Source organism: Micropterus salmoides, unplaced genomic scaffold (assembly GCF_014851395.1).
Source record: "Micropterus salmoides isolate LMB-PRFRI ecotype aquatic unplaced genomic scaffold, ASM1485139v1 Ms_hic_scaffold_13, whole genome shotgun sequence".
Classification (NCBI taxonomy): domain Eukaryota; kingdom Metazoa; phylum Chordata; class Actinopteri; order Centrarchiformes; family Centrarchidae; genus Micropterus; species Micropterus salmoides.
Window position 1 is genome coordinate 17,761,042 of NW_024040374.1, and position 27,133 is coordinate 17,788,174.

Below are 27,133 nucleotides of genomic sequence, written 5' to 3' on the forward strand. Positions count from 1 at the left end.
TGAAAGTTCCTTGTTGGCCTTTACCATGGGTTTAATGGATAAATCAATAAATAAACGTCAATTCAAGGTCCACTTTCTATATTCTTTCTGGGGTTTTCAAAGGCATCTCACGGTCTTCTTTCAGCTGAAGGAATAATCTCAGTGACATCATAACTAACTCCATTCACTCCAAGTCCCAAGAGAAAAAGCTGGTCATTTTAATGTGTAAAAATTACAGGTATATTCACCTACAGTAATTGAAGATTGTGACTTTTAGATGAAAAATAAGCTATTGTATTGCTTATCCGATATTTCTGACAAAATTTAAGACTCATTTTCGATGTAAACAAATCTTATCTTGGACCATGTATTTGTGTTTAAAGACCTGCGAATCAGGGCCTTCGCCAGGATTAAAAAAAAAATACTAAACGTTATAGGTGATGAGTCCAAATCTTTCCAGCACAACCCATCCACCTAAGAAATGTTTAAAATGTTGTTTTTTTTAAATGCTGTTTTAAAAGTCCACACATTCAACTTAATATATTCTGTAAAGTTCATCTCTGCACAGTTTTCATTAGTAGTTTCTGTCTAGTCACATTTTAAGATTTTTAAACTAATAAATATCAAACCTGTGATGTGTATGTTCCTTCAGCTGTGACCCAAACCTGTGAAATTTGTGAATAACCATACAGTGAGGAAAATAAGTATTTGAACACCCTGCTATTTTGCAAGTTCTCCCACTCAGAAATCATGGAGGGGTCTGAAATTGTCATCGTAGGTGCATGTCCACTGTGAGAGACATAATCTAAAAAAAAAAAAAACAGAAATCACAATGTATGATTTAACTATTTGTATGATACAGCTGCAAATAAGTATTTGAACACCTGAGAAAATCAATGTTAATATTTGGTACAGTAGCCTTTGTTTGCAATTACAGAGGTCGTTTCCTGTAGTTTTTCCACCAGGTTTGCACACACTGCAGGAGGGATTTTGGCCCACTCCTCCACACAGATCTTCTCTAGATCAGTCAGGTTTCTGGGCTGTCGCTGAGAAACACGGAGTTTGAGCTCCCTCCAAAGATTCTCTGTTGGGTTTAGGTCTGGAGACTGGCTAGGCCACGCCAGAACCTTGATATGCTTCTTACAGAGCCACTCCTTGGTTATCCTGGCTGTGTGCTTCGGGTCATTGTCATGTTGGAAGACCCGGCCTCGACCCATCTCCAATGCTCTAACTGAGGGAAGGAGGTTGTTCCCCAAAATCTCGCAATACATGGCCCCGATCATCCTCTCCTTAATACAGTGCAGTCGCCCTGTCCCATGTGCAGAAAAACACCCCCAAAGCATGATGCTACCACCCCCATGCTTCACAGTAGGGATGGTGTTCTTGGGATGGTGCTCATCATTCTTCTTCCTCCAAACACGGTTAGTGGAATTATGACCAAAAAGTTCTATTTTGGTCTCATCTGACCACATGACTTTCTCCCATGACTCCTCTGGATCATCCAAATAGTCATTGGCAAACTGAAGACGGGCCTTGACATGTGCTGGTTTAAGCAGGGGAACCTTCCGTGCCATGCGTGATTTCAAACCATGACGTCTTAGTGTATTACCAACAGTAACCTTGGAAACGGTGGTCCCGGCTCTTTTCAGGTCATTGACCAGCTCCTCCCGTGTAGTTCTGGGCTGATTTCTCACCTTTCTTAGGATCATTGAGACCCCACGAGGTGAGATCTTGCATGAGCCCCAGTCCGAGGGAGACTGACAGTCATGTTTAGCTTCTTCCATTTTCTAATGATTGCTCCAACAGTGGACCTTTTTTCACCAAGCTGCTTGGCAATTTCCCCGTAGCCCTTTCCAGCCTTGTGGAGGTGTACAATTTTGTCTCTAGTGTATTTGGACAGCTCTTTGGTCTTGGCCATGTTAGTAGTTGGATTCTTACTGATTGTATGGGGTGGACAGGTGTCTTTATGCAGCTAACGACCTCAAACAGGTGCATCTAATTTAGGATAATAAATGCAGTGGAGGTGGACATTTTGAAGGCAGACTAACAGGTCTTTGAGAGTCAGAATTCTAGCTGATAGACAGGTGTTCAAATACTTATTTGCAGCTGTATCATACAAATAAATAGTTAAAAAATCATACATTTTGATTTCCGGATTTTTTTTTTTAGATTATGTCTCTCACAGTGGACATGCACCTACGATGACAATTTCAGACCCCTCCATGATTTCGGAGTGGGAGAACTTGCAAAATAGCAGGGTGTTCAAATACTTATTTTCCTCACTGTATAAGCATTAAACCGCAATGGTTGCTACAGGCCTGCTGCAGTCAATCACTTTAGTAGTAACAGGCTTCAAACCTCTAGCGTTTAAAGGAGTGTCATCCTAGATTTGCACTTCTGAGGAAACGAGCATACAAATCTCGAGACGTGCCTTCGGTCACACACCTAAAACATTAGGACATTCATTGGGATGCTGTCAGCGCTGCAGCAACACTGTGAGGTAACGACTACATCCTCTAAATTAAACCAGAACACATTTCAAGGCAGCATTCCTTTAGAAACAATGAAAGCTTTATTTACAATTTCAAAGTTCATTTAGTTAACAAATATATACTACGCACATATTTGCAAAGTAAACAGTGTTCATTTTTACAACAATCGTTCAGGTTTACAGTAACAGTGGTTCAGATTGGATAACAGTATATTTACACCCATAAAAGAAGTCTTCCAAGTGCACCTGACGCGCACTCATAGCACATTATTATAAATATTCATAAACATTTCAAAAGATGAAAAGGGAAATCTAGTCTGACTGGGTTCATCTGATGATCAAATCTTTTGTGCTAAACTCAAGTTCCAATCAACTCCACCCTACACCAAACAGCTTCAAGCATCTTGAAGGTGTTTTTAAATCTACAGACTACGGCAGAAGTCTAAGCTATGTGATCCGGATACATATACAAGCAATGCATAAGACCAAGTACTGCATAGTTACAGAAGGGGAACTTTCTCCCACATACAATCAATTCAAGAGGACAATCCAAGGGGGGTTGCAATAAAGCCTTGCAGAAAGTGTTTCTAAGGTACTAATCATATCACCATTACAGTTACATATGCCTACAGACCAGACATACAAGTCATACAGCATGGAGAGACTGGTGTCAAATGTTTTTGGTCTTTTTCTACATTATATGATTTACAGTTTTAACATACACCTTAGCAACTCTTAAAACGTTGACGGTAGAAAAAAAGACTAAGTACTCAGTTTAAGGTCACTTTAGCTCCAAACAGTCAGTGAACATTAACTAGCTCTGTCACACATGCCACAATGACTTGGTACAGTTTGTTGGATCAAAGCGGTGCTGACAGTGAGGACCCAAATAAGCCCTTGGATACAGTCCTACGTGCTCAGCCTCATCAGCTCTATGACTCCCACTGTGCAGCCTGTGTGCTGGAGCGACTGTGTGTGTGTCCACAAACTAGTTCCTGATACAGTTTATCAATGACTCAACTGTGTCTATATGCACAGAGGCAGGGCTGACGTGGACAAGAAGCAGGTGACATTTCGGGTGAGTCAGCGATTCCTTTACAAACATTTCCTCAGGCAGAGGCACAGGAAAAACAGAAGGTTTAAAAAACAAAAACAACAACAAAAAACACTTCCTAATCTCTGCTTCAATACAGAAAGATTGATAAGGCAGAAACTGAAGTATTGGCAAACCGGTTAGAAGGAAGAGCGGCCATTTAAAAATCATCAGTTCAAAGAGACATTCAAAGAAAATAGGTCCAAAGGATGTTGAGAGTTATAACTCCTAAACTCAACTTAAAGAGGCACTTGAACTGAATGTTGATAAAGACCTCCACATCGCTGGGCTACATTCAGACGGCTAGTCTGAACTTGCTTATTGCTATGAAGCCAATGTTTCACAGCAGCAAGTGGAGCACGTAATCATGCTGCTACACAACTAGATGTTTTTTTGGCAAATGTTCAGCTAGCAACCTTTACCAGGGCAGGTGAAAAAGAAAGTGGTGTTCTCTCAGGTCATAGAAAGTAAAATGACTGTAGGATAAGTAAGGCTCAAATCCAGCATTTCAGTACTGCCCTATGACGCGATTCTAAAAATATCAAGTCAGGCCTTTTCTGGCCCACTTGCATTATGTCTGTTTTGAGTACGTAGTGTGTTTGACCGAATTAAATCTTAAAAAAACACCAGCAGAGATAGTAATATTACTTGATTTTTGAACATGGCGTTGATGGACACGTTTTTCCCCCAAACACTAACACAAAATAATAAAAACTGTGAAAAAATAAATAGCGGAAAACAATGTTGAATGGGGTTCAAAAGTTACAGCACAAAATAAAGTAATAAACTGCAAATCATTGGACAAGCATTTTCTTTGCTGTTTGTATGAGATCACAGTGTCTGCGCCAAAATATTAACATACTATGAAAGTGGGACTTGTGTTGACACACTGAACAGTTGTGGCAACAATTCATTCATACATACATAACAGTTTGAATTAATTACTAACACTAAATATTAAACCCCCCTCCCCTGTTCTTTTTTTCTGGTTTCAATAGCATTCCTTAAACCTCCTACATAATATATTGCCATGTTCACATTCACATTTCTGTTTGTGCTTTTTACGATTTCATTAGATGTTAAAATCTGCTCTGTATATCTTGACAAGATCATTTACAATTCAAAATGTTCCTTACTCCTCTAATCAAATATTTTCACACAATAAATACAATAATTATGGAGGCAAATTATCTCATACAATATCTGATCTCAGTGACATTTCAATATAGCGCAGTGTGACAACATTTGATCAGTGACTCATTTCATGTGTTTTAGCTCTCTTTCAGCACATTGGATTTAAAATTCAACAATGGTTATAAAGTTGCTGACTCACAGCTTTAAGGGGGTTTGTTCATATCCATATTGGATAAACAGTCTTGGATTTTTTTCTATAGATAGTCTTCCAAAAATTATAGTAAACATATGAGATGAGCTAACAGTGGCCAAACAGCAACCTGACCTCAGTCTAACTGTGGGCCATAGGCTTCAGCTAGTTCTTTAATTTACGACAGGTTTAGGGACCTGAAAACTGATCACCCAATATGGATGAAAAACCCAAAGCTAAATGTTTAACCTCATAGTCTTTGTTTAATTTCAATGTACTGGATTACAAAGCCAACACAATAGTGTGTCACTGTCAAACCACTTATGGACTGCGCTGTATATTCTTTATCTACTACTCTTTTACAATTTTTGAATCCATATATATATATATTTACTTTAAGATCCAATACAAAATATAACAACCTACTTTTGTTTCAGGTAGATTGTATATTACAGTCCCATATGGAGCAATCAAATTAGCAGCATCAATGGACTTTAAATTCAAACAAATCCTATCAAAACATCTACTCATTCTGCAACTTGCATTTATAAAAGGACCAGTCCAGGAGGTGAGCACTGAGACTAGATGGTGGTATGGTTTAAGAAGGCTGGATTGCTCAAAAGGCGTTTTGTGTGTAGAATTATAACAGAAACAAGTAGGAGTTGTTTAGCTGAGAGGTAATGCTGGGACTGAAGGCATCTGAGGGTTGCTGTTGGCACATCAGCTGGTGGAAGACCGAGAGGCGGTAGGTTGGCTGGAGTTCGCTGGGGAGAGGAAAGACTGGGATTGAGATAGAGGTTGTAGTTTAAAATCTAAGCAGGAAAGCTGTCAGGAGAGGGTGTCTCTTTTGGCCCTCTTGTCATAGATTAGCGTCAGCACGTTTGCAGTATCCTTCAGCAAAGCATCAAAGATGCTGTCTGCCAGCTGCATCTTAACAAACAGCTCGTCCTCGTCATAGTTGACCCACTGGGCCTCCTCCTCATGGAGTTCCTGAACCTGGGAAACAAACAAGGTCAACTATTGAGACTAACTGAGTCAAGTGGAAGAATTTCATGACTGAAAATGTAAATGTCAACTTTCAGTTTTATGCTAAAAACTACCATGTAAGGGGGCTAATCGGAGGGAACTATACTGTTTTTTCCCCACCAGATAAAGGTCTACTTCATATAAATTGATAAAGCATTAAATGCTGTAATCTTAACATCTTCATGTCTCAAAACTTTGAAATATGACCATTTTATAAAACTGCTGGTGCCATCTAGAGGAAATAAACTAAAGGGTTTTGATATTATTTGAAAGAAAACTCCCACATCAGGTTGCACATGAATTTCAAATTTAAACAGAGAAGTACAAAAGCAATATTCTTATATTTAACTTGTAAAATAACAAATATGCAAGCAATACATGATAGTGATCTTGATGAAGTGGGTTACAAATGCTTACTATATTAGATGTTCTAATCTTGGTGAGAAATTTAACACCTGCTATGAAAGTGCAGCACTTCAACATCATGTGTGTGTGTGTGTGTGTGTGTGTGTGTGTGTGTGTGTGTGTGTGTGTGTGTATAAAAAAGAAAACTTTCTCAAAATTTTGGGACCTACCAGTATGTGATCGACTCTGTCCCGCTTCTTTTTGCCAAATTTCAGCATCTTTTGCCAGTCAGTCTTCTGGTTCTGATCTTTTGTCAGGCCGTACATTTTCAGTACTTCTGCTGTGATGAATTCCTGTGACACAACGTAAAAAACATAAAAACAAAACAAACCACATCATCATGTGTGTATAAAGTATTACGCTGCATTTCAAATGAACTACCAAAGTGAATTAACAAAGCCACATTGTGAAGTCTGTTTACACTTCCAGTCACTTTGGAAGATAAGAAACAAACCGCTGACGGTCCAAATTTATTCTACAAACCTAGTTCCCTTTAAGGTAAGGCAATTAGAATTAAAACACATGGTTAGTAGTAAGCTAAGGTGGGTGCTTTTCAGACACATAAATGTAGCATCTCTTTCTGTTGGTGACGACTGTCCTGCAGAACTGTACCTGGACTTTGGTGATGTCCCCTGGTGTTTTTACTCTGTGGAAGGAGGAGGACTTGACCCGACGTGGTCTGACCCACTGAGGCTGATCAGCATTTGGGTCCTCAGCATAGATCTCCTGAAGCATCTCCCATGTCAGGTCATACACAGCCTAGGGAATAACAGAGTGATCACATATGTGCGCTTGAATGTGTAATGAATGTGTATGTTATAGTAAATAGGTCTCTCAGGCTGAGAAATCCCATGTTAGGCGAACGTAAATGTGTGAGATAACATGTCAAAATAATATTTACTGCTCAACAGCTCTAGTATTTGCATTCAAAGTAAATAATCTGACCAATTGAGGCAATGTCTGGAGCGGGAGTCCGAAGTCCAACTGAAATAGCTAAAAGATGCTACTCCAAGAGGAATCTGCTGAATAACGGGAACTCGCTTGGCATTTAACCTCAGCGAACTCTCTCAGACTAAAGGCTGTCTTCGTGGTTGGTAGGGGCATGAAAAGGATGTCATGGATGCTTCTCTTCTTTGTTTTGTGGTTTTACAATACACATGCAACTTTTTTGCTATCTGTTTGGTTGGTCTGTGTTTGTTATACAGACTTCTTTTTTGCTGTTTTGTAAGTTCTCTTTTTCACCTTTCTGTAGCTGCAGATGCAGAGGGCCTCCTGGTCCTGGCTGCTGGCCTCTTTACCCAGGTACTCTTGTGAAGGTTTGGGGTTTGGCAGTTGTGCAAGGGTCGGGGCTCCCTCCTTCCCCAGGCCACAGCTCTCCCAGATCTCCTGAGTGGCAGCGTGGACCATCTTCTCCACCTCTGTGGCCGAGTGGGGCACCACCATGGCAGGCTGCTCAGGTAGTTTGGGGGGCAGGGGGAGCGGTAGCTCAGGTCTAGGTGGGGTCTTTATTTGCGGTTCCCCACCTGGTGATGAAACCAGCCCCCCCAGGGCTGCTCCAGCTGATGAGCCAGACCTCCCCAGCCCTGCCTCTTCTTCAATCTGTTTTTGTTTGAGTCTCTGCTGTTCTCGGCGGGAGCTGAGGCCAAAGTCCTCATCAAACCAGTCCTGATCGTCACCTAGCTCATCCAGCAGTTCACGGCTCAGTTCCAGCTCTGCTAGTCGCTTGGCAAGCTCCTCTTGACCGCTGGCCCCCAACACTGGACTCTCCTATTGTGAAAGAAATACAGGAAAATGTGAATTTCATGCCTGGTTCCAGCCTTTTCTGGTTCTTCCAGATTAGAACCTTCCATAAATATGATTGTTAAACCACACCGTGACAGAACAGGTCCTATTTTAAATCATGTTTTTACACTTTTGACCTAGCCTTTAAGGGTATTCTTACTGATGTTTCTGACACAAAAGGTTTTCAGCAAGGAGTGCCAAATTCAGTCTGTCAACATGAAGTTGGACTTTGGCTGAACACATACCAAAAACGAGGGTTCCCCAGGTCAGAACAACAAGTACTGTTTGTCATTGCTAATGTTTCCCCACAATAAAGATTCCACGGTTCAATCATGTACATCACTATCACAAGGTTTTTTCTCACCGATTGTGACCTTTTAATTAACACGTCTTTATCTTCACTTTTTCTTAACATATTACTAAAGAATCAGAAATATACACTCACCGGTCGGTTACACAGCTCAGGAGAAGACAGCTCCTCTTTTTCTGCAGGTAGGAAGAAGGGTAGGTAATCTTTTTGCTCCACTGAAGAGAACCATTCTTCTTTAACATTTTCGCCTAACGGGACTCCATTCATCTGATTGGCAGCTTCTATCTTTTGCTCTTTAGCCTTTTTAATCTCAGCAAACTGCTTCACAGTGTCTTTCAAAAAGTTGTTGAGGAGCTTATCTGCAAATGTGTCCAGTAGGTCTTTGTCCTTCTGTTCATCCTTATCATCTCTGATACCTGTGGAAAGATCCACAGGAGTAAACTGTTGTTGTGAGTCTACGTCTTCTCTCTCAACAAGGGTAGAAATCTTACTCTTGTTCAAGTCAGAGATGAGGAGGGTGGTTGGTGCATCTTCAAAATCCAAAATGATGTCCCCGATGTTGCCATTAGAAATGGGAAGCTTGGATTCTTTGTAATGCTGTGAATTGAGGTGGGACACGGCCTTCAGTGGGGCCTGGTTTTTGTAAACAGACTCATCCGTAACGGTTTTATCTCCAGGCCCATAGACCTCACGAGAGGTTTGTTCATTTTTACTCTTCATATTTCCTTGTTTTTGGGATTTGTTCTCCTCTGTTTTATGTTTATCCCCGCCTTTACCCGACAGATCATCAAAGAATGAGTCCTCATCCTCCGTGGTGTCTGTGTAGATCTCAAACTTGTCTGGCAGGTGTGTGATCTTGTCTGGAGGAGCAAAGATACCGTGGCTCTCATTACACTCAAAGTATACCACCTCATCATAAGTGCCGTTGTTGCTGCCCTCAGACTTGTCTAACTCCACACCAGCCCAGAAGCCATTAGCAAAGCTGGTCGGACCTTTGAATCTCAGAGTGCCAGGCTGGACACCACCGACAAGAACCCGATCTCCGATGTTAAAGCTTGGCATTTCATCTACAACAGGAGAGAGAGGGGTCTGCAAAGGAGAGATGGGTAGTGAGTGGTTGGAATTAACAAGGTCCTCGTCATGTTTGGAGTCTGTTTGGTTATGAAGATCTAGCAGTCTTCCAGATTGGTGGCTATCTCCACTAATCCCTGAATGGTGACTCGGTTCTTCAGCTATTTCCTCTTCTACCTCCTCATCCTGGCTGTCATATGGTGTGGATCTGCTAGGTGAGTCCTTTGTTGAGCCCTTGATCTCATCAGGAACTGAGATTTGAGAGGCTGGCTTGTAACTGTGATGCTCCTCACTGGGTGAAGAATCTACTGATGACTCAAAGTCATCATGATAGCCATCAGCTATGGGAGAAGACACCTCAACATCCTTTATAAGTGACCCGTTCTTTAAAGAGAAGTCAATAATATTGGGTTTTACAGCTTCCTCAGCTTCAGAGGTTTCCCTTGGCTTTATTTGTTTATCTTGTTCTAAGCTAACAGATGGAGAATATTGATGTTCTTCACTCATGAAAGAGGAAATATGTTTGGATGTAGACAACTTCTCCTGGGAGTCAAGTCTGTCTTCCTTCTCTAGCTTGAGAAGACGTTCAGAATGTCGATCCTCTAACGTGGAGTTTACTTCTACTTCCAGCTCTTCTTGAATGTCAGATCTTTGGTAAGACACACTGTTCTCATCCCCGGGCTCAATCATCTGTGCCTGGCCTTCCTTAGAGGAAGGTATTAAAAGATCCACTGTGGACAGGTGGCTCCTCTGCCCTGAGGTGAGACACTCTGGGCTGCCATGTACTGGGGTTGGAGTGACTGTCGGTGGGTCTTCATCAGACAATTCTTCAGGCACTGATGTTGATCTACTATGATCAGGTGGAGGAAGGGCATCTGTCATAATAGGAAAGGGTCACATTATTATTAAAACATCTATGTCAAAACACATTTTAAATAAATACTGTACTTAATGTATATACTAGTTATGATGAGTATAATCACTCACTGTGATCTAATGAACCATCAAGCCGTGTTCTTTCAGAGTCAGAGATTTTGCTGGTTTCAGACCTGAGAAAGAGGAATTTGTTTTTAATTGAACACCAATCTTTTCAAACTCATATTACAGTATAAGATATGTTTACAGCTGTTTTGGGTACCTGTCAGCAGGTGGTTTAATACTAGACTGCTCTGCGATCAAGGTGGAATCTATTATCTGAGACTTCGTATCAGGTGTTGAGTCAGGCTCCTTGTTGAGTTCTGCCTTAGTTTTCTCGATGAAGTTGTCATAGCTCTGAAAGTAAAACGGGAAAATAACGGTTAAAGTATGAAGAAATGCGTACAGTGTATGTATATATATATATATATATATATATATATAATATGTACACAATCTCATACAGTACATAATGTGAGTGACACACACACACACACACACACACCTCCAGCTGCTTCAATAGGCTGGCCTCCTGTGCCTTAAGGCGCTCCTTGTGCCTCTTCTTCTGCTCTTTCTTCAGCTGGTAGGCCATAAACTTTCGTTTTCTGAGTTCTTCCTTCAGGGCCTTGATTCGGCTCTCTATGTCACTCTGGTCTGAAATGGGTTCTGAAGGCAAATTTAGATGATAAATCACAGTTAGAATGTGAGACCAGTGCCAGACCTCTGATTAGCAAAGGGTAATCCAACTTTGAGGCTGCTCAAACGCAAACCTAAGTCTTTGGAGATTAGTATACATTTTCTTTACCAAGAATGTATTACGTCAATTTTTCTACATGTTGCTTTGGCTTGCACGCAATGAACAAACAGAATTACAAGGATTAAAGGTTTAAACAGTGCCCTGACAATGAATAAATAAATGCTACAGTTCCAGGCCAGCAAAAAAGTCTTTGCTTGTAGGATAACTAAGTGCAAGTGTTCTCTCCTCCTATCACACAGCTAAGCAGGTTAGGTATCAGGGAAGTGCTTGCATAATGTATTCCTGGCAGCATCACATTATGCCTGACTACACACTGCCAGCAATATAGCTGCATTATGTCCACTCTCTCCACTTTCCCCGTTCTACCTTCTCTGGGAACTACCAGGAACTTATTATACACTCAAAAAAACGTTACATATTCAGTATATGTGTGTTGAGTCATTCGGTAACTCACCAGTCTGTGTGGCCATGGGGGAGTCACTTGGCTGAGTGTGGGCCTGGTTGGTGGTCCGGGAGGAGGAGCGAAGCGGCATCTTGGTTTTGCTGCTGCCGTCTGAAGGAAAGGCTGCAGGGCTGTGGCTGCCTTTGAATGGAGACTGGGGAGACTAAACAGGAGGAGGAGGAGGGGAAGAGAAAAGAATATTACTTCAGGATATAACAACACAGTCAGATGGACTTAATATTTTAAATGTACAGTAAACCAACAAATAGGTTGCAGATTTCTTACACAATATAAAGAGAGCATTTTCAATAGTTCAATAAAAGACTACAAATAACCCAAACAGCTTATAAACTGAATTTTTGTGAGGTCAGTTTTGGAGGGGCTAAAATGAACTCAGCTACCATCAAAGAGATGGTATCATTACTGAACTACAACAAGGAAAGAAAAACACATTTATATGTACTTGTCTACTAGGTGACTGGGAAGCTGATGTGAACTCCTGGGTGTAATCTGCAGGCATGGTCTGGACGGAGGCCAAAGGTGTTTCATGGATCGACACAGGCTGTACTGAAGATGGGCTTCCTGGCTGCTGGGACACCAGTCCCTCTGTGTGTATACTGGACTCAGGTGTCACCAAGGAGCAGTCACCCTCACTGACATACTCTGAAACATGTACAACAGATAAACATGAAGTCACCTTTGTTTGTCCAGATTCATTTTTAACCTTATTCCTAAACTGTAAGATGCGTCAAATATTTCACTCTGCTTCCGTATTGGTTTTGACTATAAAGCTGGCTTAAAGGATCCTGTTGCTTCACCTTTCTCACTGTCAGTTCTGGGCTCTGAGCTTTGATGGTGACTGGGGCTAATTGAGGCGACCTCCTTCTTCTGACTCTCTGCTATGTCCTTGTCCCGAGGTGTCTGTCTGTCCCATACAGCCAGGGCTTCCTTTTCCATCCTACGGACCTCTGCTTCCTCCTGGTCCAGCCGCTGTTTCCACTGCAGCAACTCCTCGGCATGGTGACGCCTTTGCATCAGTTGCTGCTCCCGCTTTGTGAGGAACCTGGGGAAGGGGGTGGTAAGAACGAATGGGGAAAAAAGAGAATGGAGATGAGGAAAGAGTTGAGGGAAGAGATTGAAGATGATTGTGAGAAGAAGGGTGAAGAAATGGGAAAATGTGGGAAGAGACGGGAAGATGATGGGTGGTGAGGGATAAGGTGAGGTGGCAGTGATGAGGGAGTAAAAAGAAGTAGAACAAAGACATTTAGCATTAGGAATTTCAAAACATGACATCGCAGAAGCAAGCAGACCCAAAATCCCCTGGATCTCCGGTTATCACCGCAAACTCACCTCAAACCTCCTGTTCAACACTCAGCGAAGCAAACACACACACACACACACACCCCAAATACATGCTTTACTTTTTTTTTTTCCTGGAATAATCATCCATATAAAGAAGTGGACAAGCACCCATCAAATAGACAAGCATGAAGTGATGACATGTCAATCAGGAGAAAAGTGGGGCGGAAAAATATAAGTGAAGATGTGAGATTCATGCATCAGACTGAAACCCAGAGGTTGAAAGCTGATTGGTCGCGCACACCTCAAACACCTGTGCTCCCCTGACCAATGAGGCCATTGAGACTTAAATGCAAAGGTGACAGTGTCTTTCAAAGCCAACAGAATTTGTGATTCTAAAATCCTTACGCTAACACTGGGTCTTATACATACATTTCTCTGTAGAAGCCTAAAATAAAGTTCAGTCAGGTATAGCTGTTGTGTAATGTGGTCTCCCACAGCTATGGGTGCCATTACAGTGCAGTATTATTTAGCCTTGATCTAATTTAGAGGCCTTTCTCTTGACCTAATGTAAACTGATGACAGGCCAGATACTGAAGAACCAGACTGGGGGTTCTTTTAGTGCCTTCCCAAACTCTATTATAGCCAATGGCCATCTGTACTTATTATCTCATCCTATGCAACAGTTACCTAATAAAGAGGGCTAGTTAAGATTTACTGGGCTCATTAAAGAGATAGACCACTCCATCTCCGGTCTGTTCTCTACAAAATGCATTCACTTTCATGTCATAGTGTGGTTTCATCTGAAAACGTTTCGTATCAATGACTGAGCTGGCTGGAGCTGACCAACCAGCAGCCACAATATGAAGAGAGATGCGCTACAGCATTCATTCAAGACGCATGAAAGAAATAGGGGAAGAGTCACAAGTTAAAACACCACAGAAATCAGCGAAATCCCAGTGTTCAGCCTGAGATTCCCATTTAACAAGGAAGGCTCCTATTAAAATAAACATAACCTTTAAGCTTCACAAAACTGAATTTATCTCACTTCTGAAATTCTCAATGTTTCCACATTGTTTTTTTTGTTGTTGTTTAAAATCACTCTACAACCACTGTGCTTTAATATACACACTAATGGCAAGAAAGTGTCCAACTGATTAATCCAAAATAACAGCAAAAAAAATCCTATTGAAATAAAAATTAAGTTGTCAAAAGGTTAGCTTATTTTTAGCCAGGCAGCTTTCCTTGGGCACTCTTCAAGTTTTCACTCAAACTCCCCCCTCCCTCTGACCAATCCAATCTTGGAAATACAAAAAACAAACCAACACATCCAAGCACTCATCATTCACCGCCCCAACCCTACAAGGTCCCAGTGCCAGTGGATGAATACAAGCATGTTCCATGGGGTGGGGTGGGGTGGGCCAGGGGAGGGCAAGGCTAGGTGGAGGTGCTGGGGAAGAGGTAGAGAGCACTGTACAGTACCTGACCAACTGGTTGTAGATAAAGAGCTGGAATTTAGGGTGGAGGTTGGGAAGACAGACACTGAGGGAGGCCCAGTGGTGGGCCGTGAACACAGAGAAGAAGTAGTGGACAGGAGAACAGTGTCTACAACACACAAGCACGCAACAGACCAAGTCAACAGAGTCACACACAAACATGGGTACGGAAAAACACACACACACACACACACACACACACACACACACACACGAAATGTTGAGAAAAGACAAGTAGAGAAAAAGGGAGAGACAAGAGTGATATGAGCAAATGTGGTGTCAGTCTGTCAAGTTTCTGTTAGAAAATGTTTACTTTTAAATGTTTTGGGAGAATGGGAACATTTAAATTAGCATGTGGGCATCATGGGTGGGGGTTGGTTGAAGGTATGATCACTGCCAAACTTGTTTATGAAGGGGGTTAAAAAATATTAATCAGTAACACTGATTCTTGAACAAATTACAGTGCGAGGTAACAGTTACAGCCTTAGATGAATTGAAAACAACTTTGTTAGTGTGTTTTGTCAAGCTGAATACATTTGCTTTGGCAATGATCAACAGCAGTACACGGTAATGGAGAACGACAGAGGGAAGGTAAGAGACTTTGATAGTTTATGAAAAAAGACAATAGCAAGCAAGCCATTAAATGCATGACCAGACACAAATATGTAAACAGTTTTATGTTAGGATCTTCTTAATCGTTATATTTGCTGTGATCTAAACCTAATGAATGAATGAATTTCAACTTCATAATGTATTAAAATTAACAGGATCACAAGCAAAATTGTGTTGCTAGTATACATTTAAACAAATCTAGACCTAGCTTGAACTGCATGGAAGATTGGCCTGTGATTTATAGCCAAGTTATAAATCCTAAACCCCAGAACAACAAACCAACTTGTTGGAGCTACCCGGTCACAAGAGGCTCTACAATCACCTGACCAAAGCTGTTAGCCAAGTCTAAAACCTTGGAGGACCAACAGGAACTCAAAGCACATGTCAACACAAGACGTCATGGGTGTAATAAAAATGATGGAATGCACAACCTCTGTTTGGTCTTATTTTGAAAATAGTTACGTCTCTGTATTTCAAAGTTGCAGTATTAAGATTACATAGTGTTACAAACATTTAAGACAGTTTAATATAATCTGCAGTTCACCTCGTACAGATCCTACAACGAGATACTTGTAGGTTGTACAAATCCGAAGTTAAGGGGGCAGGATGTGGATTCATGTCTAGTTTAGAGGGAGAACAACATGGAGCATGCTTATCTTCACATCCACACATTCACATATCCAGAGCGCTTTAAAACAGAAAAAAAAAAAAGATGGCATGCACTGATTAGTTTTAATTAAGTTAGTTGCCAGTTAAGGTAAAGACCCTATGTATATAATTAGAAGATGTCTGACTTTTACACTATGGTAGAATGAATGAAAAAGAATAAGACCCCGTAGACTACAGCACAGCGCACCACTTAATTACAGAGCTTATCCAGCAGGAAAATATTTCTAAACTGCTGGACTCAGGGGCCAAAAGAATCAGCATTCCTACAAAAAGGATCAAACCTCAAGGGAAAAGACAGCAGGACACATCTACAGTGAGCACCGTTAAAAATACTGAAAGGGACCATGACGATAAATCACTTGTCAAATTGTCACTAAGCAAAAAGAACACACTTACTTCTCATCCATGTGAGAGCGCATCTTCTTGAGCTTCTGCATGATGCTGCTAGTCTCACTTCCAGAGATGGAGAGCGAGGGAGAGGGGCTGCGGATCTCCTCAGCACATCTCATGCTGGTGGAGGCTGCCTCAGACACAGGGGTTTCTGATGCAGCCGTCTCCTGGAGGATGGATGAATGGACAAGCAGACAGGCCGAGCATTAGTAAAGCATATTTTAAGTATGTTTACTTTCTTTCATCCGTCAAGATTCTACTTCTGTAGAACCAATACTGAAATGAAATCCCTTAAATAATAGGTAGTGAAGATGATTAGTGACTGCTGCACTACTTACAGGTGGTGCTTCACCCCCAGCACACTTGAGACGCTCCTTCAGTCTGAGCGTAGTGTTTCTCATCCGCTCAATCTCCTCCTGCTGCTTCAGCAACAGCTGCCTTTCCTTCCTGGCTGCTTTGTTGGCCTCCTGAAGTCGCTTGATCTCAGCCTGGGAACATGAGTATGGAGGGAGTTAAAGTTGGTTGGTTAGTAATGGTTAAGATCACAATATACCCCAAATCTCATTTGTCACTTAATGTCATCATGTTTTAGCCCCCACGTACCTGTTCCTGCTGTAGTTTCATCAGAAGGCCCCTCTGCTTCTTCCTGATGGGGGGCATTTTGTCATCTTCTCCCTTGTCCCTCAGCCTCTTCTTCTGGTGTTCTAGCCAAGCCAGCTCAGTCCTGGTCTTCTCTTTGAGGGCTTTCTGGCGAAGACGCAGCAGAGAGCTCTGGTGCTGCAGTCTTACCTCCTCGTCCTTCATGTACTGACGCACCATGTCCATGGTGAACTGGGAAAAGCTGTCCTGCCCGCCAGAAAAGGCCATGTTTGCATCCTGAGGCTGCAGGAAAACAAAGGTGAAAAGGCTAGGGTTAGATTGGGGCAACAGAAAAGATCCACAGCAAGAGTTAAGTTAAAAGGAAAGGATATTAAAAGGAAACGCTAACTGAGGTAATGAGAAGTATGTAAGTAAGTAATGTATGAGAGGACAAAAGAGGTCTGCACACTACATGCAAGAGTAACATCCAGACAAAAGAACTCAAATAGTCACACTTTTTAGGGGACAAATCGTGCTGGTCAGTGGTTACACCCACCTTCCTCTGTCAACCACTCATAAGGATATGTGTTAGTAAATGTTTGTATGACTACACTGCCCTCTCACCTTTAAGATATTGTGTGCCCCTGAAACCAATGTAGTGTTGTGATTGGCTACATCATCCTCTGATTCTTCATGATGGCGGGACATAGTTCCACGGCGGTGCGCCTCAGATGGCAACAGAGATCGGAAGGAGCGCTCTTCTATCTCATCCTCTGTCATGGACTCATCAAACTTGAGAGAGTACTCTGTTGCCACTGATGTACTATCTACTGGAGGGAGAAAAATAAGATAAGCTCACTGTACACTTTTCAGCTATATCAAGCTTTGTGTTTTTCACATTCACCCTAACAGAGAGAGTATCCGATACCTTTCTCATCCACTACGGAGGCGATGCTGTCACTGCAGAGGGAGTCATTTGCTGCTGTAAGAACTTCCTCCTCTATGGAGCTGCTGCCTGCTTCCTTGTTCGTCCTCTCAACAGTTCCACCCTTCCTCCATTTCCCCTCTACTGCATCTTTTTTCGTCCGCTCTATGTGGTCTGAGGAGACTTGTGACGGGCTACGGTGGCTACTTGAGTCTGCTCCACTGAGGAAAGGGACAAAGGACAGATTTAGTGTCTCTTTAGATTTCTCCTCTCCATATTTAATGGAAAACAGTTAAAGTAATGCTACATGGGAGGCCTGACTGGTACCTGAGGTTGGGTCTTCTGAAGGTCAGAGAGTCAGAGTGACTCAGGCTGTTCAGTGAAGACAAGGCTTCCTCTGGCCTGTTCCTTCTGCTTGACACCTCACTTTGGAAGCTGTAAGAGAGGATGCAGAACAGACTTAAATGCATCCCTCAGTGAGAAATGCTTACAATGCTTAATAATAAACAAAACTGATGACAATAGGTCTCTTTTACTCCAACTAGTAAAGCGATTTAGTCCATTCAGAATTTAAACAGCCATAGATTTAACTCACAAAACAAGTGGGACGTTAAAATCTAATCACAGTGAAAAACAGTATACAGTGTTAATGATCAAAAACTCTTTCACAAAAGGTGTTTTAAGTTTACCTGTCAGAGTCAATTTTTTCTTGTCGTTGCTCTGAATAGGAGCTCTGCTCTTCTTCCCGCTGGTCCAACATGGAGGAATCAGCAGGAACAGGGGGTGCCACCAGAGCTCCTGCTATCTGCGACCGTGCCATTTCTGTCATCTGACAGACAAAAACACAACATACAGATCAAATGTTTGCTTTTATGAGTCTTTCACTGGCTATTATGATTTCCTCCTCTGATTTATTTACTGAAACACAACAATCCATCAGCTTTTGTTACAAAATGAAGATACAGGCTGTTTTCCGGGCAGAGAGGAAGGCAGGGAAGGCTAACCTCCTTGATGTGTCGGGCAGCGTCGACTGTGTACCGTGCTGCCTCAGCCTGTTGACTCATCATCTTCGTAGTTGCCTCCTGGAGGCCCTCCAAAGTCTCTTTTTGAGTTCCTGCCAAGCTTTCCTGCAGTTCTATATGAGCCTGCACAAAAATCAAGTATGGACATCAAACGCACAGAAAAGTAAAAGCACTCAATACGAAAGGAAGCAAGCATTAAATCTATTGTCTACAAATACATACATATATATTGCTGATTAGAGTAAAGTAACTGATGAACTGTATGTGTATGCACATGTGTGTAGTCGTACCCGGGCCACTCTCTGTCTGTTTTCTTCCAGCTGTAGCTGTGTCTCCAGTGCTTCCCTTTCAGCCTTGATCTTCAACTCGTACAGGTCACGCTCATGGCTCTGCTGCTTGGCCTGCAGCGTCAAAGTTCAGGGAGCAGGTTAATACAGTGTAGTAATACAAACATTAGTGAGGTAGTATGTGTTGTCTTACGATCATCAAAATATTAAGCTATATAAAAAAACGTCAAATAATTACCATGTTGTATGAGCCAAAAGGGGGATTATGGAAGGCGAGTGTAATGAAATTTTAAGGACAAACTAAATATTACAACCTCTGATATGTAAACACAGCTAAATACACAGCATACACAACTTCTGAGTCATTATCTAGTCTTCTTCACCTTGAGCATCTGGGCCAATGATGCACTCTCCTGCTGAGCCATGGACACACCCATCAGCCTCTCCACGTCCCCCAGCTGTCGGACTGACTCCTCGATGGACTCCAGGTAGTGGAGCTCTGCTGCCATACGCTGCTGCAAGACAGCAGGTGAGTACTGCAGCTCACCTGAAAGGAAGGGCAGAGAGAGATTAATAAAAGGGGAAGTTGGTGGAGTGTGGCACATGATTCACAAATAGGCCTAAGGAGTCCAGAACTGTTTACATCTTGGTCAGATTTCAGTCTTCATCTTAACAGTTGTGACTTCCGCTAGGCACAGAAAAGTAATGACAATGACTTGAAAGTCTTTCTATACATGCTGTAATCACATTTCTTAAACCTCACAGTGTAACTAACCATTTATTTCTAATAAAGTGCTGCTTCACACAATATCTGTTGTTTATTATATTAATATGAGTTTTATTTACCTGTGGTCTTAGTCTCCGCTCTACCACTGCGAGCTGTGGTGTTTGCGTTATTTGCCCCCAGAGAGCCACTTCTCACAGGCTCTCTGGGCGAGTGTGCTCCTGGAGGAGAACCAGGGTCTGAAGAGCCAGAAGGAGAAGCCTGTTTGGGTCTGGCTCCTGAAGAATTGTTACTGTCAAGTCCCAAACTAGAAATATATTTAGAAAAAGAAAGAAAGGGGGTCAGGTAAGTAGTTAATGAAAGATCAAATACTACTGTGAACCCAGAAAACATCACTTCTAAAGTGGATATGTTTGAAGCATTCAGGTTGATCGTGGATATTTACAATGTTTTTAAACCATATATTAAGACATTTTGTACAACACATTGTTTTAATTGTTTTCTTAAACTAATTCTAAAATAGGGTTTTAAAATCATACACAGGGAAGTGGGATGATGCAAGCTTTGCAGAGTTGACCATTTTGAACAGAGGAGCAGGCTGACTAAATGATAAACAAAGACGGGGCCCCTAGTCCTAGAATTAACTGAGGCAGCTGAACCCTGCTGTGAGAGGCCCATACTATGAATGGCTTTATTGTGCTGCTCAGAGATGATCAGAGGCCAAGGGCAATGTCTGAAGCGATCAGGATACACTCTACTTTCTCATTAAGGATACAATCAGACTCCATTAATATATCATAATACAATAATATTACTATTATCTCAATGCTAAACCACTTAGTTTAACCAGTTAGTCATATGAACAGAAACAGATCCGAATGCATATGAACACTAAACCAACCTCCTTTCCTCAAACACAATCCTTTAAGACTTTATCATATAAAGACACACAGGCTCCACAGAGTGGCAGGAATCTGTTACCTGGGCTTCAGAGGACCATAAGAGGTCTCTAATGGCACTACTGGGCACTGAAATTAAAGGGAAGAAAACTCTCTCCTTTCCTTTGGCAGCTGGCCCAAGCTGTGTTGAAGCTGGCTGACCCGACCAAGCACCCTGCAGGCCCCCAAAACAAAATAACCAGTGTTTTCCGTCTCGGGTCGAACTGCAGCCTCCTCCTGTTGCTGGGCACTACACAGCTGCTTAAACCCTCAGGGCTTCAACAGAACAGCAACCCACAAGACTGTTTAGACTGGCAGCCTCAACCAGGGCTCTCCAAGCATAGTTTAGTAATTTGTCATGCCAAGATAAACTAACCTTTGGGTTTTTACATTATATACCAAGTGGATGTTTCTAAATGGTTGGAACTGTAACAACAGAGATGACCCAGTGTTTAAAAGATCCGATTCATCCCTGAGTGCACGGAGACTTTTAAATTCCATTTTAGTATAGCTTAGAAATGTTTCGGGAAAGAAACAATGAGGCTTAAAAGGCTAATTTCAGTATGATTTTAAACAGATTTAAACAGACAGCCTATCCCATAAAAACAAACGTTTCAATATATATTACAAACCTTTGTGATAAATCAAATAAGCACCAGGAAATAAAGAAATACAATCATGCCTCGACCTCTAAAAGAAACATATAAAACCTACCATTTTCAGGGAAGCATTAGAATATCCCAATGTAAGCCAATAGCACCACCACTCTTCCCACAAAGCAGTGTTGTACTGAAGGTTACAAAAAACCAGGAAGGAAGGAAATACCAGAGACAACTGAATGCGTGGGTTAACTTAAACTTGTGGGAACACCATTCATTCACCTCACTGATGCCACTGCGCAGTCTGTTCAGTTTGATATCTTAGAGATGCTCTTAACTAAAAATAAAACACTCAGTGAAACCCAGCAGTGGAAAGTATTTAATATTTAAAGTACCCCCCGCCCCCCCACACGTTTAATCTAGTCTGCCAAAGATCATTACCTGTGGTGAGAAGTTTCCCTTGAAGTGTCATTAGAGTGGACACTCTTGGCCTGACTATTGGCAGAGCTTTTATCTGAGCCCCTCTTCCTGGAGTCAGAAGACAAAACCTCTGAGGGAGGCGAGCAGGAGCTCCTCTGCTCTTCCACCAGAGTGGCATCACTCTGGTCTGATGCTGTGCCTGCAGAGAAATGGAGTAATTATATTATGCTGTAGAAGGATTTGTAATTGCAAAACTGCAGCATTTGACCATATAGAGACAATTTCCTTTATTTCTCTTTCAATTAAAAAATCTTGAAAATTGTAGTTATACCACGGAAATATCAAAGAATTATCAATTCTCACCTCTTTTTTTGGTAGAGTGCTTAGAGAAGGGTGAGGGGCCAGGTGGTGAACGAGAGGAAAGATGCGGTGAGTGAATAGATGAGTGAAAGGATGAATGGTGGGAATTGATGCCTCCTGTACTATTCTCATAAGGGGACCTCCTCATCAGCTCCTCAAAATGACTGTTCACGCTAAGAGAGAGGGAAGAAAAGTCGTATGATCGAATCACTTCACATATTTTACTAATACAATTCAGGATCTGTGCAACGGCACAAACAATTAACATGTCTAATTAACATGGGATACACAGCAGCATTAATCTGTCTGAGTGTTTGTACCTTGTACCTTACTCAAGGAAAAACAAATCTATGTACTCCATAATATAGAGGGGTATTGCTGTCTGAAAGGGCTCCATGATCTTTTTATTTGTGTGACATGACTGCCATCCAGTGGTCACTTTAAAAACTAACTTTCACCTTGTTTTCTCTTACCTGCGTGAATTTGAGTCTCTCTTTAACTGGTCACTGGCTCCGCTGCTATGTGATGACACAAAGTCATCTTCATAGGCTGCGGCGTCTACGGGGCCATTTCCCGAGTGCAAAGAATGGGCAGAGGGAGAGTACTTCTCACCCGCTATAGGACAAGGTAGAGACAGAACAGACAGGGGAGAAATATGTATGACTTTGCCCTTCAATTGACAGTGAGTATGTTGTACCGGTTGTTAGTATGACCACTATTGTAGTAATATGACAAACATTTTCTGTATGATTACATTTTTTATTAGAAGTTAAGCCATACATACAAAAGTAAGAAAAACATTCTCACCATTTTCTTTCTTTTTTGCTGTACTGGCCACAAATACTAAAATTAACATTAAAACTAACTGTTCATGAATCCACTGACACTGATAAAGTTGTCTGATATAGAAAACTGGACATATTTTCCTTAGTAGAAAGGTACTCAAATGTGAACTAACCTTTAGCATGGCCCTGAAGGTTCTTTGTGAAAATGTTGATAACGCTTAGAGGGCTTCCTTTGTTCAGCTCCTCCCACGCTTCTTTGCTGCCGTCATGCTGCGTAAAGGGTGAGCTGAGGGCGGAGCACCTCGCCGCCTCCCTCTGGAACTCTGCCAACCGCTGGTAATCCCGTCTTTGACGTGCACAGTAGTCCACTGCCTGCAGGCGATCTACTGGTCTAGGAGCACGATTGTTGAAGGGATGAGAAGGGCTTGCTTCATCCTCAGAAAAACTCCCTTCACTCAGAAGAGGACCCTCACTGATGGAACCACTTGAGTCGTGGACATCTGTCTGATTCTTGTCCTCCATCAATCCATGTCCTCTCCTTTGTGCCATTTTATCCATTCTTTCTACCTTTTCCAAGCCATTGACTAGCTTCCTCCTTTCATGTGTATAACGGTTAAGAATGGTGCCTGTTATATCAGGGGAAGTTGTTTGAGGATTGGTGTGTGTACCCTTCCTTTCTTTCTGTCCCCTGAGGGCGTGCAGATTGCCTGTTCCTGGAAGAGCTGTGCCATTATATGAACTATGACCTGTGCTAGTCAAAATCCTCTGGATCCTCAGCGCCACATCATTATTTTCTGTGGAAGCTGTTTCTGCCCAGCATCCATCTGCCCAGCATCCATCATCAAGATTAGCCTGAGATGGCCTAGGAGCCAAAATAGTATCCACGTCCATTGAAGTCGCTGTACCGTAGTTGATCCCCTCCCCAGCGATCTTCCGTGCCTCACTCTCTATACGGTTGGAGAGGGATGCGGCTGTGGCCTTGAGCGCCTCAATGCGCCGCGACCTGTCGGAAGGTGATGTGGCTGGCCGTTGGGTGTGATTTATGTCACCAGCTGCGACCGCACTCTCCAGCCTGAGAAGCCGAGAGAGGAGATGGTCACCAAAAGGGGCTAGCGTACTGCTTCTGGGACCGGTCGTAGGTCGAGCTGGACTCAGACGGTCAGGCTGAAGCAAAGAGGCAACTCCAATATCCAGATCACTCCTGCAATAGAGAGCAACACAGAGTGAAGGAGAGTTAAAAAAGACATAATTAGCTGACTTTAATAAAACAATGATAAAACTGAACATACGTAAAGTGTATTCATCATAATTGCTAAAGAAAGAAACTTTGATTGTAAATACCCAGAATGTCCACAGACAAGATATACTATATACACTATCTACTATATAGTCGGCTTTTACAGAGGAGCAGTAGAAAGCATCCTGACTGAAAACAACACAAACTGAAATGGGATGTGCACGGCCCAGGACCGGAGGGCTCTGCAGCGGATGATTAAAACTCCTCAGAAGATCATTTGTACCCATCTCCCGAGTATCAGTGATAACGGTGAGGTGAGGCGCCTACGCAGAGCCCAAAGGATACTAAAGAGTACCCACCCCAGCCACAGCCTGTTCACCCTGCTACCTTCTGGGAAGAGATATAGAAGTTTCAGCTGCCACACCCCCAGCCCCCCCCCCCCCCCCTGCTATGCAGCAGAAGGGAGTTACAAACTCAATTTCACTATATAACCTGTTAAACTGTGACAAAAGAAATCTACCCACCTACTGATATTGCCAAAAGTTTTGGGTCGTCTGCCTTTATACTCAAATGAAAGTTACTGACATCCCATTCTTAATCCAAAGGGTTTAATGTGGAGTTGGACCACCATTTGCAGCTATAACAGCTATAACTCTTCTGGCAAGGCTGTTTACAAAGTCTAGGAGTGTGTTCATGGGAATTTTTGACCATTCTTCTAGAAGCGCATTTGTGAGGTCAGGCACACATGTTGGATGAGAAAGGTGTTCTATCAGGTTGGAGTCAGGACTCTGTGCAGGCCAGTAAAGCTGTCCGCGCCAAACTCGCTATGTCTTTATGGACCTTGCTTTGTGCACTTGTGCGCAGTCATGGTAGAACATGAAGGGGCCATCCCAAAACTGTTTCCACAAAGTTGGAAGCATGAAATCGTCCAAAATGTCTTTGTATGCTGAAGCATCAACAGTTCCTTTCACTGGAACTAAGGGGCCAAGCCCAACCCCTGAAAAACAACCCCAAACCATAATCCCCCCCAACCCCAAACCATAATCCCCCCCTCCACCAAACTTACACTTGGAACAATGCAGTCAGGCAAATACGGTTCTCCTGGCAACCGCCAAACACAGACTCGTTCATCGGATTGCCAGACAGAGAAGCGTGATTGGTCACTCCAAAGAACACGTCTCCACTGCTCTGGTGTCCAGTGGCGGCGTGCTTTACACCACTGCATCCGAGACTTTGCATTGCACTTGGTGATGTAAGTCTTGGATGCAGCTGCTCAGCCATGGAAACCCATTCCATGAAGCTCTCTATGCACTGTTCTTGAGCTTATCTAAAAGGCCACACGACATTTAGAGGTCTGTAGCTATTGACTACTGAGGCTGATTTTCTTGTTCCCAATCCCTTCCACTTATTATAATACCACTAACAGTTGACCGTGGAATATTTAGTAGTGAGGAAATTTCACGAACAGACTTATCACAGTACCATGCTTGAATTCACTGAGCTCCAGATGGAAAACAGAAATATGGTTTTAGATTCATAGGGTCTTCTTTAAACCTGTACTAAAAAGCAGAGCAATGAGGCTTCTGGGACACTCGCAAAGGGTGTTTATAAAACCAACTGTCTGGGAACAAACAGTTTCTGTTTAGTAAAGTCAAGTGATTCCTTAGATATGGGCCAAATATTATTTCCACAAGATACCAGATTATGTGTTTTGTGCCGAGAGTTGTTTGTTGTTTATCTGTGTCAATAAATCTGAGTGTAGGGGGTTTATGCGTGTGTGTGTGTGTGTGTGTGTACCTGGATAACGGAGGAGGTGGCTGATCATTCAAAGACCTGTCGCTGCTTGAGGGACTCTGTGGTGCCTCTAGTCTTTTGTTCTCTTTGTCCGACTCTCCTGAGGGCTGGTACATTGGTCTCTGTGACAGAACACAAATTAACACAGGTCAAAAATTCATATGTGTCTTACATATGTGATCATTTTATTAATAAATTTCACATGGTCACCTATATTGACTAGAATGAGTAACTATGTTTCATGTATATGTACATTACCATTTGATTACAAGGAACAGTAGGATGTGTCTGTGTGGCCTCCTCGCCCAGCTGGGCCTCCTCCAGCAGCAGTTTGGTGTAGGTCTCCTGTAGGCGCTTTTGTACAGGGGCCACAGGTGCCTCGCTGGGAAGGGCTGCGGTTTGAGCTACTTCTCTTTGCTTCCTGTAGAGCTCCTGTAATCTCTGGTTTCTCTTCTCTGCCTCCTCCCTCTGTGCCCTCTTCTCTTCTGCTTGGCGGCGCTTTCTCTCCTCTTTCTGCCTGGAAATGTACTGGCGAACAGTATCTGCATCATAGTGTCGTTTTTTGTGGCCTGTGTCCGTTGTGTTGCCAGTCTCTGGTCGGTGTGTAGTGGGGCTGGCGCTGCGGCAGCCTCTTGAGGAGTGATCTGCTGCCATAGTAGTTCCCCAAACAGAGACTGGATTCCTTGTCCGTGACCCTGATCCCCCTCTCCCTCTCCTTCCACTGCTCCCAACCCGGGACCTTTGCCGGGCCCTTTCCTCTCTCCTTTCCTCCCTCTCAGCTGCTTTGCACTCCAGCTGAAGGTCATCAAGTATCCCCTGGATGTCTGCTGACAACAGGTCCGTGCTTACACCCACTGGGGCCTTGTCCCGATCTGCAGACGAGGGAGTAGATGTGGTGGTGAAGTGGCTTTTGGATTGCCCCTGAAATCCATTACGAGGCCTTTCTGTGCTGCGAGGGCGAGACCGTGGGTTTGATTCTGAGCGCGGGTCTGAACTGGAACGGTGCCGGAAAGCTGGTGGACAGAAAGGCAAAATATTACAGTTTGTTACGTGATAACGGAAACAAACACCCACACACTAACATATGGCATGCTGCTAAGTAGCTCCGATGCTAAACTGAGACTTCAGTGGAAACTATGTTGATGAAACACTGAACATTTCAAATTTGCTTTCACATGTGACCAGTCTTTACATTTTTTACTAGTACTAGGCTATAAAATCCCATCAACTGTTTTAATGTTTATTTAAGATCAATATCAGTTCATCAAAGCAGGACAAACACTTCATACGCCAACAAGTGACTGCAGCAGATTAAAAATTATTCCAAAGCTAAAGCACCAGATCCAGACAGAATACACATTCTAAATGGGGCTTGGGGGGCAGGTTTGCCATGGCAACTCTA

The 27,133-nt window shown here is 42.6% G+C and overlaps 1 protein-coding gene and 1 long non-coding RNA gene across 2 annotated transcripts in view; one reads left to right on the plus strand and one right to left on the minus strand.

Annotated features, from left to right (window-relative positions):
• Positions 1 to 2,528: 2,528 nt before the first annotated feature.
• The window catches only part of cep350 (centrosomal protein 350), a 36,777-nt gene continuing 12,172 nt past the window's right edge, over positions 2,529 to 27,133 (minus strand). Inside the window, 29 exon segments of the mRNA XM_038715902.1 lie at positions 2,529 to 5,883; positions 6,489 to 6,611; positions 6,931 to 7,077; positions 7,561 to 8,085; positions 8,546 to 10,356; positions 10,469 to 10,530; positions 10,620 to 10,753; positions 10,902 to 11,062; positions 11,608 to 11,758; positions 12,059 to 12,258; positions 12,414 to 12,658; positions 14,377 to 14,499; positions 16,068 to 16,228; positions 16,400 to 16,549; positions 16,665 to 16,943; positions 17,265 to 17,470; positions 17,569 to 17,786; positions 17,893 to 18,000; positions 18,255 to 18,394; positions 18,570 to 18,710; positions 18,878 to 18,988; positions 19,258 to 19,421; positions 19,721 to 19,905; positions 21,577 to 21,754; positions 21,919 to 22,088; positions 22,389 to 22,530; positions 22,874 to 23,901; positions 25,735 to 25,853; positions 25,990 to 26,744. Coding sequence (XP_038571830.1) covers positions 5,716 to 5,883; positions 6,489 to 6,611; positions 6,931 to 7,077; positions 7,561 to 8,085; positions 8,546 to 10,356; positions 10,469 to 10,530; positions 10,620 to 10,753; positions 10,902 to 11,062; positions 11,608 to 11,758; positions 12,059 to 12,258; positions 12,414 to 12,658; positions 14,377 to 14,499; positions 16,068 to 16,228; positions 16,400 to 16,549; positions 16,665 to 16,943; positions 17,265 to 17,470; positions 17,569 to 17,786; positions 17,893 to 18,000; positions 18,255 to 18,394; positions 18,570 to 18,710; positions 18,878 to 18,988; positions 19,258 to 19,421; positions 19,721 to 19,905; positions 21,577 to 21,754; positions 21,919 to 22,088; positions 22,389 to 22,530; positions 22,874 to 23,901; positions 25,735 to 25,853; positions 25,990 to 26,744 — 8,105 coding nt within the window. The 3' untranslated portion in view covers positions 2,529 to 5,715.
• Positions 8,092 to 12,296, plus strand: LOC119900715. Its single transcript, XR_005444092.1, has 2 exons — positions 8,092 to 8,604; positions 12,070 to 12,296. It is a non-coding gene; the product is annotated as an uncharacterized LOC119900715 (long non-coding RNA).